At 40.1% G+C, this 15,038-nt stretch overlaps 1 protein-coding gene across 5 annotated transcripts in view; it reads right to left on the reverse strand.

The window, feature by feature from the left end:
* lin7a (lin-7 homolog A (C. elegans)) overlaps positions 1-15,038 on the reverse strand; it is a 77,079-nt gene that overhangs the window by 20,496 nt on the left and 41,545 nt on the right. For 2 of the 5 annotated variants that reach the window (XR_004575221.1, XM_020042769.3), the window contains exons 1-2: positions 8,325-8,359; positions 6,768-6,961 (exon numbers count right to left, since the gene is read on the reverse strand). The exons of 1 other annotated variant lie outside the window; for it this stretch is intronic. Coding sequence is in view for 2 of the 4 variants with exons in the window: in XM_020042769.3 (XP_019898328.1) it covers positions 6,768-6,804 (37 nt within the window). In the remaining 2 variants the exon portion in view is untranslated. Of the gene's footprint in view, positions 1-5,777; positions 5,938-6,767; positions 6,962-8,324; positions 8,360-15,038 lie in introns of those variants that run through there. 2 more of the 5 variants (XM_020042768.3, XM_034290055.1) reach the window with 2 other exon arrangements.

A 15,038-nucleotide genomic window follows, 5' to 3' on the forward strand; every position in this document is an offset into this window, starting at 1 on the left:
GAACAGCATTGATTGCTGTGAGGAAGCTGCCTACATCTGCCTTTTCCTGAAAAAGTGCACAGTGTCAGAATGAGACATGAAATTGTTTCTTTTCCTCTGTGTGTAATCTGAGGGAAATAAAACCCCAGGGATTAAAAGCAGCCCGGGGTGTTTCGCGGTTCCGACGTCTGTGGGCATCCAACCACAGAGTTACATCACATCCGCGTAGCTACTGTACGTGTGAAACGACTCCCGCGTAAGACGCGCATTACATCGACGTTGTCACATCCAATCACAGATCTGCGCATTAAGCCACATTACCTAGGAGGCTGGCTAAGAAGCGAAGTCATCCTGATTACACTGACCTTATCACGGGCTTTGACGAGAGCTTCACAGGGGTAGATCAGTGTGAAAACACTGTAATTGAACTATACCGCCACCGGCGCGACAAAGCCCCCCCCCCCCTCCCCCCCACACCGTTACAGAGGCGAATCGCTCAGTAAGCGCAGCTCCACCATCAGTGCCACTAAGAATGCCCTCATTGCCCACAATGCCTTGCATGTTACTGAGCCGGACATACTCTATGAATAACCACAGCTGGAGGGAAATACTGTCAGGCAACATGATCCTGGCCTGCCTTACTAACCAGACTTTAAGTCATGCATGGATTACCCAATCCATTTCATATGATTGAAGACACTGTGGCCCAGAAGTCTTTGGTTACTAGCCGAGTAGCCCTAATGCACACATCTCTCCTCTCTAATGGCCTTTTCACTCTTCTCACCACTGTGATGGATTCACTTGAAACCATCGAATTTTGGGAGAAGGACAACCGCTCACCTGCTAGTCCATTTGTATTCTCCTCATTCCTCAACATTCCAGGGAGACTTCAACCCTCTTGTCACATTACCAACTTTAAAGACGGACACCATCTGTGGGGGTAAACCCTTCTTCTTCTGCCAGAAAATAAAAACATTCAGAGTGGTTAGGGTACACTGAGCTTTCATGGTGACACCTGTAAGCCAGCGTTGCCATATTTAGAACATCTGCCTGGCATGAGAGCTTTGTGTAATGAAACCCTTTTCTTGTTTTATGTGAAATACTGACGAGTTGGTACTGCTGATCATGTTGGAGGCCTGATTAAGTATTGGGAGTAGATGACTCACTCCCTCAAGGCCAGTCCAGGGGAAAAAAAAGAATAGTTGGTAAAAATTAAGTATTAAACTCATACAGGAAGATCCAGTTAGTCGTCCCCTCCCACCAAAACTCTACCCAACCCCTTCCACAGCCTGGTGTTTGGTCAAATTTGGCATTTTCAATTGGATTAGAAGCAATGCTATGGTAAGAAAACAGCTCTTTGGCCAAGTAAACTAGTGGTGGGTTTGGAGTTGAAAAGAAGAATAGCAGAAAAGAATACGGAAGTCCATAGGCTCTGTTGAAGGTTATCCAAGTTCAGTGAAGATTCTATATGGAGAAATTGACTAAGATTTCTCCTAATGTCTTAACCAATCTCATAACATAAAGGCTCAGCGCCACTCTCCAGGTTAGAGGGTTGAAAACAGAAGTGCCAATGTTTTTGACATCGGAGAAACAAAACAAAAATAGTTTCTCTGAGCAACTGTATCATTAAGAATCGTTTAGCCTCAGATAAAACTTAGTATTTGCAGTAGCCTATATCTATCATAGTGCACTGCTTATCAATCTTAATTAAGGGCAGCATTCCTGATTACAGTATTAAATGCCACCCGGTGTACAGTGCATTATGTATGTTTCCACAGCCACAAGAAATGTAGGGGTGCATTTGACATCTGATGTACACATCAGCGCCCTCTAATCAAAACATCTTCCTGTGACAATGTGTCCCCAAAAAGTAATCAAGTGAGAATTATAAGTGAAAGAACAAAAGCCTTTTAAATCATAACAATCCCTTTTGGTCGACATGTCTCTAGGCAGCCTACAAATAAAACAGTTGTGCTCATTCCAATAAGTTTTCTAACGCAATCATGATAGCTGTTTAGAAGGGGCCCAGCTTTGGAATAGACATCATCTGAAAGAGTTATTGACGTGCTGTTGAAAGTGACATTCTCTGAAAAGGCCATTTTAAACAGGAATCAATCACATTTGTCTTATTTTAAAATTGGGTGGCTGTTACATCTATTCGGGTTTTGTGATTTGTCATGTTTTGTGTGTGACCCAAAGAAGGGATAACTGCTGCTCCAGACAAAGCTAATGGGGATAAAAAATAAAAATGAAAAAATAAAAATGAAATCAATAATACACACCTAATAATCTAGTCTACTATATTCAATTTCTGTGACTTTCCAAGTCAGTATGTTAGTTATGAATCACTTTAATATGCTCTGAACATATCACCTTGAGAAGAAACAGATTTTCAAAAATCTAATCAACTGCAAACGACCACAGAAAGGATACCGTAATGTTGATTAAATATGTTCATGGTTCAAAATCACCGACCTTCACCTGATAAATAGTATGATGCCTGATAAACAGCACCAGCTCAAGAATGATTCAGCCTTTCAAGTATGCTGAGGTCATGTTCATCTCTACTTTGACGACAGGATTTAATAATGCTGTCATCAGTATGAATTCATCATAAACAGGAAGAACCCACCAGCAGGCGGCATTGCAGAAACACAACCGGTCTATGCTGTTTCGCTTTAGGCACTCATTATTTCAGCCCCTAAAAAGTGCTTGTGACAAACAAAGGTCACCGTAATTATTCACTGACTAGAGAAAGTAATCCAGCCTTGTAATAAAAGCATAGTCAGTGCTTCTCTGCTTTCTACGCGTCTGCCTAAAACGTGCACTGCGAAACTGGTCAGTGCTCCAACCAACCCATCCAATTAACCTGTTGATAAAAGGGAGCATAGTTGGGCAAAACTATTTTTTCTGTGAGAAACTCCTTGTCGTTACTACACAATACTGGGTGGTGTAAATAAACATACCATTAACCGAGCTGACTCGTTACTGTAACGGTGACAACAAACACGGAAAAGGTAATGCAGGTGATAAGTAAATATACTGTCCATCTCCATTGTGGATTCAAAGACTATTCATAGCAGATTAATTCAAGAAAAGTGTAAGCTATTCCTAACTAGCACGGCTAATATTTAACAGAGCAGTGCCCTAACAGCCTCAACCAGAATGTCTGACTGACTCACGCTGCAATAGCCCCGCAGAAGCCAATGCCATCTGCCACTTCTTAGTTTGACCTGCGAATCCTTTGTGCTGTGGGCTACCATGCCGATGTTGCTACACAAAAAAAACTATACGCTGGATGAGTTGCAGAACAGACCAGCGGGGGGGGGGGGGGGTTATCATACACAAGGCAGGGGGGCTTTTTAAGTGGCCACATTTTATCAACTCCCCCTCGTGACAGGTGAATAAGCACTAATTGGCCCCGCCCACAACATTTCTGGTCTTAGAGGGCAAATAAATGACACCTGCCTAGTGGGACTGACTAAAGGCAGACACAAGTGACACATTGAACTCTCTGCTTTGTAGCTCTTCCTCTCAGTGATGTACATCCGTACAAAAGGACCCATTTTTAACTTTCCTTCGTTGGGCTGTGAAAGTTGCTTTTGATTCCCAGTGACTCATTTCCTGAGACATAAGCAGGAAGTGCAGTCATGCCCTCAAAGCATTGTGAGTTTCCCACCTCCTTGGTCTGAGTGTGTGTGTGTGTTATCCTGGATGTGTAAAACCTGACAATTTGGCCCTGACAATGTTTTTTTTAGCCAGTCCCCACAAGGATGATTGCAGTTTCTGACATAAAGATTAGATTGAGGGTAAAACAAACATTTAGAGTTAGTGTTACAATTGGGATTCGGTTTAGGCGTAATCGGTTAGGTTTATGGTTAGGCATTTTTGTTAAAATAAAGGTCAGGTTACTGAGGTTAAGGTTAGGGTGGGTGTTAGGTTTGGACATAGGACATAGGGTTAGGTTTATGGTGAGGGATTAAGACATCAGGAATTATTTTAGAGAAACAAACCCCTGATGTGCATGTGTGACGGAGAGACTTATGGGAGAGACTGATTGTGTTCTTTTCTTTAGTGTCTTTTTTTTTTTTTTACAAATTCCTAGCACATCCTGCTGTCTACAAAAGAAGAATCCTCTTTTCACTTGCAAAGATAGCATATCCACACTAGTGGCAGCAGCTGACAAAGGACGACTCGGTGCAAAAACTATGAAAGCAAGTGTGAAGCTGTTTATTACTGGCTCCCGCATGATCATTTCTGCAGGGCGTGGCCACTGACTTGGGACCACGGCAGTCACCTGAAGGTTCTCTTTGAAAACACGAGGCTCTAGCTCAACAGTCCAAATATGCGAAGCCACAAACCCTATCTAACGGGAGGGATTAAGGGGCCTGTCCTGCCCTGAGGACAACAATGTCCCCCTGTGTCATATAACGACCAGTTTATTAACCGAATCCCTCTGCCAGAAATGGTCCTTCCTCTAATTACAGTACTCCTTCGACTGAGAGTAATGAGAGGAAACGGATTGTCTATCAATTTGCCCAGTATCATTTTTATTATCTTTCACTAATTGAAGCTCGTATATTGAAGACAATCATGTGTTCTAGGCCCTGATCATTTGCTGCAATGGCACACAAATAACCCCTACAGCCATAGTGTCCTGAGTTAACTTTAGCCCGAATTATTCCAATAAGCCAGAGTTTACACTTTGAATCAACATGCTGGACTACAAGGGAATGAAATGATTCTATTATTCTCTATTCATTGGTTAAAAACACATTTTTAATGATCATCCATTCACAGACATTCCATACTTCACAGTAAAAGCCAGGAATGACTAATCATGCATTATAAATGTGGTATTTGCAATATAGAGATGTCGCCATTTGTAATGTTCACATCCACATTCTTCTAGGTTGTTTACGGTCACTGAGTGTTGTGGCAGTCATTCCAAGTTGGCCTATATCCATAACGTCTGTCAGACGCCATAGGTATCTTCTTTCTCTATTTTTACCACCACTCCTTTCGTTTGTGTGGCTCTTGCACACTATTGGATTTCACATACAGATATGTTTTAGGCTACATATTAAGACTAAAATGTTAACTACACATTTAATCTATATTCTTAATAGCTACCATTTGGAATATCAAAAAATATATAATTGGAAGGAGCTATCGAAAAAGAAGTAGGTATTATGGAATATATGGAACCACCCACTAGGAACACCATGCCATGTCAACCTTAATCATTTGTTGATCGTTGAGATTTCTACTTATTTTCACCCACATACAAATACAGACAGACGTTTGTGGACTTCTTAACATTTCCTGACTAGAATTCTACATTTTTCTTTTTGCAAAGTTACAAATTCAACATCTTTTATAAAGTGTTTGTCTAACCTGTCTCTAACCTGAACATTGGTTACCAGTACAATGAAAAAATGTGGTTAAGCTTTCACTCTCAAAATTCATGTCATGGTCTGAAACAACTGCTGTTGATGACTGAAATGCTTCAGAGATTTAAAATAGTCACATTTATTATAGATACTTATGAATGATGGTTACAGTATAATCCTTCTGTTAAACATACCCTTTGGAAATACTTCAATAGTAGCTCAATGGCCATTCTTAAATGTGTCATAGATCTAGTGCATAGATAAAGGTCAAAGCTATGGAGGGCTGGCTTTAGTTGAAATCCTGAATAGGACCAGAAAGAGAGCTGTAGCTAGATCCAGTAGGAGGTGCTGTTCAGACAATTGTTTTTTCGTAGTGGATATAAAGTTGAAAACATACATACGTACATGTCAAAGGCTACCGGTAATCTAGGCTGAAAATTGTTTTCCAAGACAGCAAAATCCAGTGGTTGAATTTTCACCCTTAAAACAACAGGCAATATTTCTGCCGTTTTCTTCCAATGTGGATCCAATCCTATGACACGGCACAGGTATCATGTCACAATGTTGACATTTTACGGCACTGATTCAGCAAGTAGGCAACCGCACATCGGTGATGTTGCCATGATGACATCTGAATGACGCGCTTATAATAAGCATTTGTCACAATGCTTGCAATCAGATGTCTGGCGTATCCATCACGGACATCCTGGCCGCTTTAAAAAAAACAATATCACCTGAAGTCCGCTGGCAAAAGGGTAATTATTACTCAAGATATGGATATTGGTTTAGAGAATAATGTCGCAGGTGATTTCTTTTTTTTTTTTTTTTTTTACTGCCAACAGGTATGTTATGAAGACCTGTACGCCTGTTACCTTTCATTGTTCAAATGACATGGGTTCTAAAAAAACAAGAGAGCTATGTGTCATCTATTCTTAAGCTTTCCCATAGAAAATTTGTTTTCTAGAAGTAGCAAAGGTTTTACCCGTGATTGAATTCCTGCCCCCAATAGGCTATATGATTTCCCCCAATCACGAAGTAAAAAATACGGCGGGATAGCCTAATATTTTCCTGGACGTTACATAACAGACAGAAACAAATGAACTCTATTCATTCGCTGTTGTATTTAATGTTGTTCGTTGATAACACTGTTTTTATAATAGTGGAAAAACAGGATGATCTAACTCGGTTTTATTTCAATTTTGCATTGTGCACCAACATTTTTTTCCAAGGGAATAACGGTATCCGGTGAGAGAAATAAGCGGACGAATGTAAAAATCTTAATAACAACCTTGCTAATTTCAAGTCAACCGTGGTTCGTCAAGCCATCGTACGCGTAAGTTTCCGAACCATAAATAATCCAACAATGAAAGGGAATGCGATGGCTGTGCGTCTTACCTCGATCCAGAGTGAGCGGTTGGACATCTGTCGCCATGGCTGCTTTTATTGGGAGATAGAGTCACTACGGTAGCTGCAGCATCAGAAAGCAAAAGCGGTCGAGTGAGCGCACAGAGCTCCTCAGTGGGAGTGGCTGGAAGGCAGAGCGGATTACCTCCCTACAGCGGCCGCTCCATCGGACTGACTCAATCGTCCTGTCAAAGTGAATACACCGGGGTTTAATATTTCTATGCAAATGCGTGACTGTGGATAGGAGAGGCTTGATCTATACCAACTTTGTTTAATAACCTATTAAATAGCTGATGTAAACATTTTGATATTAAATGTTTAACTTTCAACCTGTTGGGTGGCAGGTGCTTTTTGTATTCCTGTAGAGTTGCAGACCTAGGCTGATATAGTGGTCTATATGGGAGCATATCTGTGTTCCATCAGTCCTGTGTTCCGTCAGCGCTTTGGGCTGAAGCTACATGGGTCTAAAGGGAACATTGGGATGAGGGAACATAGGGCTGTAGTAACATGGGTCTAAAGGGAACATTGGGATGAGGGAACATAGGACTGAGATAGCACAAGGTTGACTTTACTAACGCCTGGAGTTGCAAGTTTATACTATGCAGCTAGTTTATACTATGCAGCTACTGTATGACCTGCAGCAGTATAGCCAAAGACCAGGTAACATGGTATACTACCCAAATAAATAGTTCCATCCTGTACAATGAACGGACCCGTTAAAAACAGATTATCAACAGTGTGATTTACGCCAGTGTCTCCCAACCTTTTTCAGTTACTGTACCTCCAAAAAACTTTTGCACTGCTTTCAGTACCCCTGAAGTACCCCCTCATGTTAATTTCACTAGTAAGTCTATGGTGTCATGAGTGTTTTCAAGTACCCCCTGTGGCGAGGCCAAGTACCCCCAGGGGTCCTAGTACCCCTGGTTGGGAACCACTGATTTACGCTATGGGGCGGGCTTTATATCGTATGCAGTCTCCTGCACACAATACCTTTTTTGGGCCTTGTAAAGACATCAGTTTGACTGCAGACATGTATTAAAATTTTATTGGAACCATAAATTATATATATGTTTTTTCTGATTGGTTTTCACTTAAAGTAGGCAGCCTGTGTATATACTTGTTATTAGTCTTTCATTTGACCTGCTCACACAAAAATATTTACAACAGGATTTGTATGTGCTCCTGCAAACAGCGACAGAATAAACATATAGAAGAGAAAGACTGGGTTCATACATCAAAACAATTCTTAAATTTTTTTCACTACTTGGTTGTTTGACCAATCAGAATTTCTGTCCTTTATTTGACCTTCTGCCTGAAATGTATTCTACAGCAGGATTAATATGTGTCCTCGTGAACAGCAAGTGATTAGCCTGCATAAGAACATAGAAGAAAAATAAAGTTCATACACGCATACATTCCTTATTTTTTTTAGATCTGTAAAAGATCTGATGTGGAACAATCTTATTGGTGAGAAAAATATTAGTGAGAAAAATAAGGAATAGGATTGCATATTTAGAACTACGAATTTGTAGTGGCTACACTACTTACCCATGCTCAACTCTTGAAGCCCCATCACTTTGTGGCAGTGAAGCAGCTTACAACTGCAGCAAGGATACATGGAAATAAACAGTTTACACCATGACAGACATTTTTATTTGATTTGGATGCTTCTATGCAAGTGTAATTTTTTTTACACAAATGAATGATTCAATTACCAATATTTAGACATGTTTTACAAGAGTTCCATTTAGGAAGGCTAATATCTTGTGTGTGTATAGTATTTCACGTCGTAGATCCATACATTATTCATTGTAAACCTTATTATGAATCAAACAACTGCATGGAAAATGTTCATGGTGCCATTCTAGGTTGCTTACTTTTAAGTTGCTGCACAATCCACTAAGCGTGGCAACAGTGTTTAAGTTCAAATGATTCAATTTCCATTTTAATTTGTCAAGACTTCTCTCAGTAAAGTGTACCTACCGGCATTTGAAAATGAATTACCTCACTTCAAGTCAGATTTCCATTTGTAGAAATGGAACTAAATTTGACTAGCCTTCAATGGGTGCTGCTGTGCGCTTTTTCACCAAAGCATGTTTCATCTTAAAATTGCTTTAGACTTTCACTTCTAATCAACTCCACACAGACATTACATGCTAGCTATCACAACCACACAGCACTTACACCCAGCTACTGTACATGCAAATGGAAATCGTAAACTGGTGGTAAGTGGTGGGATGCAGCAGGGCTTAGGGCCAGCGAGAAAGAGGACACAAGGAGATTATGCGCTCACATTCATTTGGGTTGCCGTGCAAGCTTTTGGAAAACATTTCTGCTTTTAAAAAAGGAGAGGATTAGGACCATCGTGTTCTTAAAGTCCCCATACCTTTTTTGATACATTTCTGTTCCCTAAATTAAAATCATGGAGGGGTCTATGGATGGATCTCCAAAAGTACATCCAGCCTGATTTTGACCTAATTTGGGAGAAAGGTATGTCCCTTTACATAGGGATCTGGTGTGTTTAAAATGATTGGCCAGATGTTGGTGCTCTAACAAGCAATTGAAAATATAAATGTTATAAATGTGTGCACCTGACCTGGTAAAGTAATGACATTAAGGACACAGTAGGTCCCTCAGTTTCTCTAGAAATACATTTGCCTCTGCAACACATAGGAGCTGCCATTTCATGAATTTCATGAAAACAAAACAATACTCTCCTGGCACAAAATGTTACATGCCGCATCAAAGGACAAAGATCCTTCAAAACAACATTTTCAGAGTAGTGCATAAAACAAAAAGTCCTCTACTGAACAATAAACATTCAGGCGAGTGTGGTCTCACATATAGAAATTAATCAAGGATATTAATATATTAAAATGTTTTGTACAATAGACTAAATATATGCAGGAACATTCATACTGATGAGACAGTGGTGCTATAACTGGCACTAGATTATATCTATTGATCTGTTTGACTTTGGCACATTTGACACACATGCACAGGGATATGTCTAGATAACCACTCAACAGCTTCAGCTCCACAGTGAAATTATACTTTTTTTCCATCTGTATTCAATATCTTAATTATTTCCTGAACTGAATATATCTTTTTTAAGTAGTACCCTGAGCCTACCTTGGCATCTAAATGCACAGATTGTGACAGCAAAGGGGGACATTTTAAAACAGTAATTACAAGCATAGCCCTGACTAGAGAGAGGGATATGTGGACACAGAGCAGCACTTTCCAACTTGTTGCTAAATGTATCATCTAAGAGATACATACAGCAAATCAGGTGTGTGTTTTGAAGTGTAGAAAGGATACACGTTGGATATTTAAAAAAATGAAACAATGATACGCATTTATGTTAACAGAAAAAAATCTGTAATGCTGGCCACAAAGATTTTCTTTCAAAATTAGGACAGACATTTAAGAGATTTCACATGTAACTCTGTCCATAGGCAATTGCACCCTCTAGATATGAACCTGGCTAACAACCATTAGAAGTTGGCCTTATTAGGAGTGATTTCATCAATCAATGGAACTATCCTTACTCAGAAAAGTATTTCTCATTTCTCCAAATGGAGCAATATTTCTGGTGTTTGATAACGTAAATTAACCCTTTTCGTATTACCTTCATATCTTATCACAGTTAACACATTTTAATAAAGCAACATTACATAATAGCGAATGGTGCTTGAGTGCACAAAACAGGAAGAGGAAGGTGTTGTGGGCAATAACTGTTTCGTAAAGTAATCCCATGCTTAGTAATCTTGTTTTTTATTTATTTTTATTTTATTGAAACAGTATTTAATGAGCTTACAGAGAACCAATTTTAATTTACAATGGTGACCTGGCCGATATATCAAGACAACATTTAGTTTCACGTGAATACAATCATAACATTGTGCTCTACAGAAATGGCAAAGATATTAGTCAATTATAATGCAACGTGGTAATATACATATAAACAGATGAATGAGGTGCGTACATGCTCAGCATAAGAAGTGATGAATAAATAAGTAAATAAGGATGTGATATAAAGGCACACTGGTAAATAAGGGTGTGATATAAGGGGACACTGGTAAATAAGGGTGTGATATAAGGGGACACTGGTAAATAAGGGTGTGATATTAGGGGACACTGGTAAATAAGGGTGTGATATAAGGGGACACTGGTAAATAAGGGTGTGATATAAGGGGACACTGGTAAATAAGGGTGTGATATAAGGGGACACTGGTAAATAAGGGTGTGATATTAGGGGACAATGGTAAATAAGGGTGTGATATAAGGGGACACTGGTAAATAAGGGCGTGATATTAGGGGACACTGGTAAATAAGGGTGTTGAGATCAACTTGGTTTAATTATAGGTAACTATATGAAGTCTATACTTTCTATCTCCAAGGTCCGGGACTGGTAGGATGGTCCAGTGTACTTTCCAGTGAGGTTGAAATACACTTCATTGTGAAGCATGAAAGATTCAGTTTTAGACTGAAAGTGGCTATTGTGGGTCTGGAAATGGGTAGCCAAGACACTTGTATGTGTCAACACACTGACACCAATCCATTTAAGTTGAGAATGCTTGTGGGGTAGGCAGCTTGTGGTCATTTCAGACTGAAACGCGTGCTTTAACGGAATTTAGTTTTAGATGTTGTTTGAAGCTACTGTATGTTGGATGGTGGTCAGCAGAGAGGGCCAGATGTAAACAAGATGGTGTTGTCTGCATAAAGGCGAATAAGGAAATCACCAGTAGCAACAGCAACATGAATTAATCTATATTGAAAATGGGATGTGCCTGAGAACTGAACACTGAGGAACTCCCATTGAAACATTAAGTCTTGTTTACATACTGTTATGTGTTCAGAGCTTTGAGACCAGGCTGGGGTGTTCTCCAAAAACTCAAAGGGGTTGAGTCGGTTGATTAGGAAGGGGATGATTATTCTTTGGCAAGGTCAATAATAAATTGGGTATGCTGTGGTTAAAAAGGTAGGCAGTGCGCGCGGGTATTATAAGGCATAAAGCCTCAAGTCCCAGACATAGCTAATGTTGTGTATAGAGGCAATGATCACTAAGGTCATCACAAATAAACTGCAGCGGTGTAGTTGGTATGTTAATGTAGTATCAATGAGAGTGCACTCATTCAAAGACTTAAGGTTGTCTCTAGTGATTAGCATTCTGAATCACTGAAGTGAACGGAATCACTCGGTACAGTTCTTTGTAAAAAAATCGATCATGGTTCGCACAATACTAATTGTATCGCGTAGGTTCATGAATTGTTTAGGAGAGATGTAGGGCATCCAGCTGTAGCTGCAAGGGAGAAGGGGCACTGAGGTTGTCCCAGTTTAAACTGCCTAATAACATAAAATCTGCAGTCAGACAGACGAGGAGTGTGAAATGGCAAACAGTGCATTTATAATTGCCCGACGTAGCGCCACCATCTGGCTAATCCATGTAATCTGTAAATACTGGATATCTATGGCAAGGGGTATCAACCACCCAAGTCAAAATCTGTCAGGTGGTGTCTGCACTATTGTGTGCGATTTATGAATGCATTCAGAGAGACAAATCCAGTCTTCTCCCGTATGTCAATGTGATCCTTTCAACTGGGCCTGCTCAGCATTTTTATACACGCTACAGTGCATGACAGGATGTAAATTGTTTAATTGTATTATGCAGGACACCTCTATAGAAAAGGTTCTGCATTCGCTATGTTCCTCAACTCATTTATTCAGGTTTTTCCTGTCATTTGTCGCCTGTATATATATATTTGTGTCAGTCATCAAATATTGTAAGGTGTCATTCTTTATTTTGGGAAAATTAAGAAAAAACAAAAATGTAATGTGTTGCTTGCATACAGTTAAGCCCAAAATTATTCATACCAGTGTCAATTCTTTGATTTATAGTAAACTTAAGGCCAATAGGTGTCATCCGGCTGGAAATGACAAACAAGTGACAAAGGATTGGAAGACATTGTGCTAATAAAAACGAGTTTATTTCATACATTATTATGAAAAAGGCCATGTCCAAAGTTATTCATACCCTTTCTCAGTAATCAATGGCAAATGGCATTTGCCTTCAAGCAGTCAAACATTTCTTATAATTGCTAACAAGCCTTTTGCATGTCTCCACTGGGATTTTGGACCAATACTCCTTAGCAACAATCTCTAGGTCTTCGGTCTTGCCATCACTCTGGTCTTTAGTTCTCTCCCTAGATTGTGGATGAGATTCAGGTCTAGACATTGGCTGGGCCACTCCAAAATGTTGATATTGCTGTCTGTTAACCGTTTCTTGACCACTTTGGTGGTATGTTTCAGATCATTGTCTTGTTGGAAGGTCCAATGCTGCCCAAGTCCAAGGTTTTCTAAAGACTGCCTGATGTTTTCCTCCAGAATCTTAATGTAGTCCTCTTTTCTCATGATGCTGTTTACTTTGACATGGTTGCCTGGCCCATTGGGTGAAAAACACTCCGAAAGCATTAACTTTCACACCCAAACCCACCGTGCTTTACCGTGGGGATGCTGGTTTTGGGGTTAAATGCTTCTCCAATCTTTTGACGAACAAAAGCAGAGTGTCTTACAACAGAAAGATCTTACAGTAATGTAATTTCCAGCCAGTTGACACCTATTGGCCATATAAAGGTTTCCTATAAATCAAAAATTGACACAGGTATGAATACATTTTGGGCTTAACTGTAAGTATTATTTTTCGTAGAGAAAGAAATCTTCAGGAACTAAATGTCTATGTCAGACTCTGTAACATTCATAAAGGACTTAACATATTGATGTTCAGCCAAGCTTGTCCTCTGAGATATCTATCCATATAGGACTTACAAACTCTGACTTACAGCTAATAGGTTCAAATAGCTTGTCCATTCACGTAGTCTCCATAACACTATTTGTAAACTATTTTCACACTTATTTAGTGAAAACCAATTTGTTATTAAAGCCTTGCTTCATTGCAGCAACTCCCTGTGGACTTAGGTCAGTCAATGACGAGATATGTGTCTTCTGAAACACATCCAATAGCGTTCTAGTTCTTATCACTCTGTCTAGACAGGAATCATTAAGCTGCAGGGAACACACTCTCCAACTTCCTACCAACAGAAATCTGCTTTTTAGTTTTACTCTCCCCGGAAGGTTTACTATAACACACACCAAAGTTATATTTACATTTGGTTAATCCACACTGCATTTTTCTCTGCAAATAAAACCATCAACAATGCCGAGGTCACCCAAATGGAAACTGAATCCAATTACACCAGAAAAGTCATTATATTTAATTCATATGAACTCATTCACCTGCAGGTTGACACAAAGGCTGTGACTAAACTTAATGTGTTTAACACTGATGGGTGCACAGGAAACCTAATGGAAAACATACGTCAGGGCATTTCTAAATCACAATGGACTGAGACGCCAGCAAGATTGATAACTTGAACAAAGTCAGGGCATTTCTAAATCACAATGGACTGAGACGCCAGCGAGATTGATAACTTGAACAATCGGTTTCCCGGTACTACCGTCAACTCAGGTATTTCCCCAGGGATTCTGAGGCATTGTGGTTAATTACCAGAGACTGACAGATGACAGCGATGAAGTGCAGCGGGCGTGGGCAACATCATCGGAGCTGACAGCAGTCGACGAAGAAGAGACTAGTGTGATGAGATACAGGTGTGATGAGATACAGGTGTGATGAGATACAGGTGTGATGAGATACAGGTGTGATGAGATACAGGCGTGATGAGATACAGGTGTGATGAGATACAGGTGTGATGAGATACAGGTGTGATGAGATACAGGCGTGATGAGATACAGGCGTGATGAGATACAGGTGTGATGAGAAACAGGTGTGATGAGATACAGGTGTGATGAGATACAGGTGTGATGAGATACAGGTGTGATGAGAAACAGGTGTGATGAGATACAGGTGTGATGAGATACAGGTGTGATGAGATACAGGCGTGATGAGATACAGGTGTGATGAGATACAGGTGTGATGAGATACAGGCGTGCACAACTCAGTGGAGACCAAGCAGCTCAATCAGCACGTTGGCAGGACTTCCCACTTCGTCACATTCCTCCTCTCTAGTAGGCCTATTGTACTGCAAATGCAACGGGAATGTAGCGTTGCGATCCTGAATCAATGACACGTTAATTTCCTACTGATTCTTGGGGGTGGTAATGAGGATTCTATAGGCTTATTCTAGCAGGTAGGCACAATTTAGACCCTTTGCGCCCAGCCATAGAACCGCCAATGAAACTCCT

The sequence above is a fragment of the Esox lucius genome, chromosome 23 (genome assembly GCF_011004845.1).
Source record: "Esox lucius isolate fEsoLuc1 chromosome 23, fEsoLuc1.pri, whole genome shotgun sequence".
Taxonomy (NCBI): domain Eukaryota; kingdom Metazoa; phylum Chordata; class Actinopteri; order Esociformes; family Esocidae; genus Esox; species Esox lucius.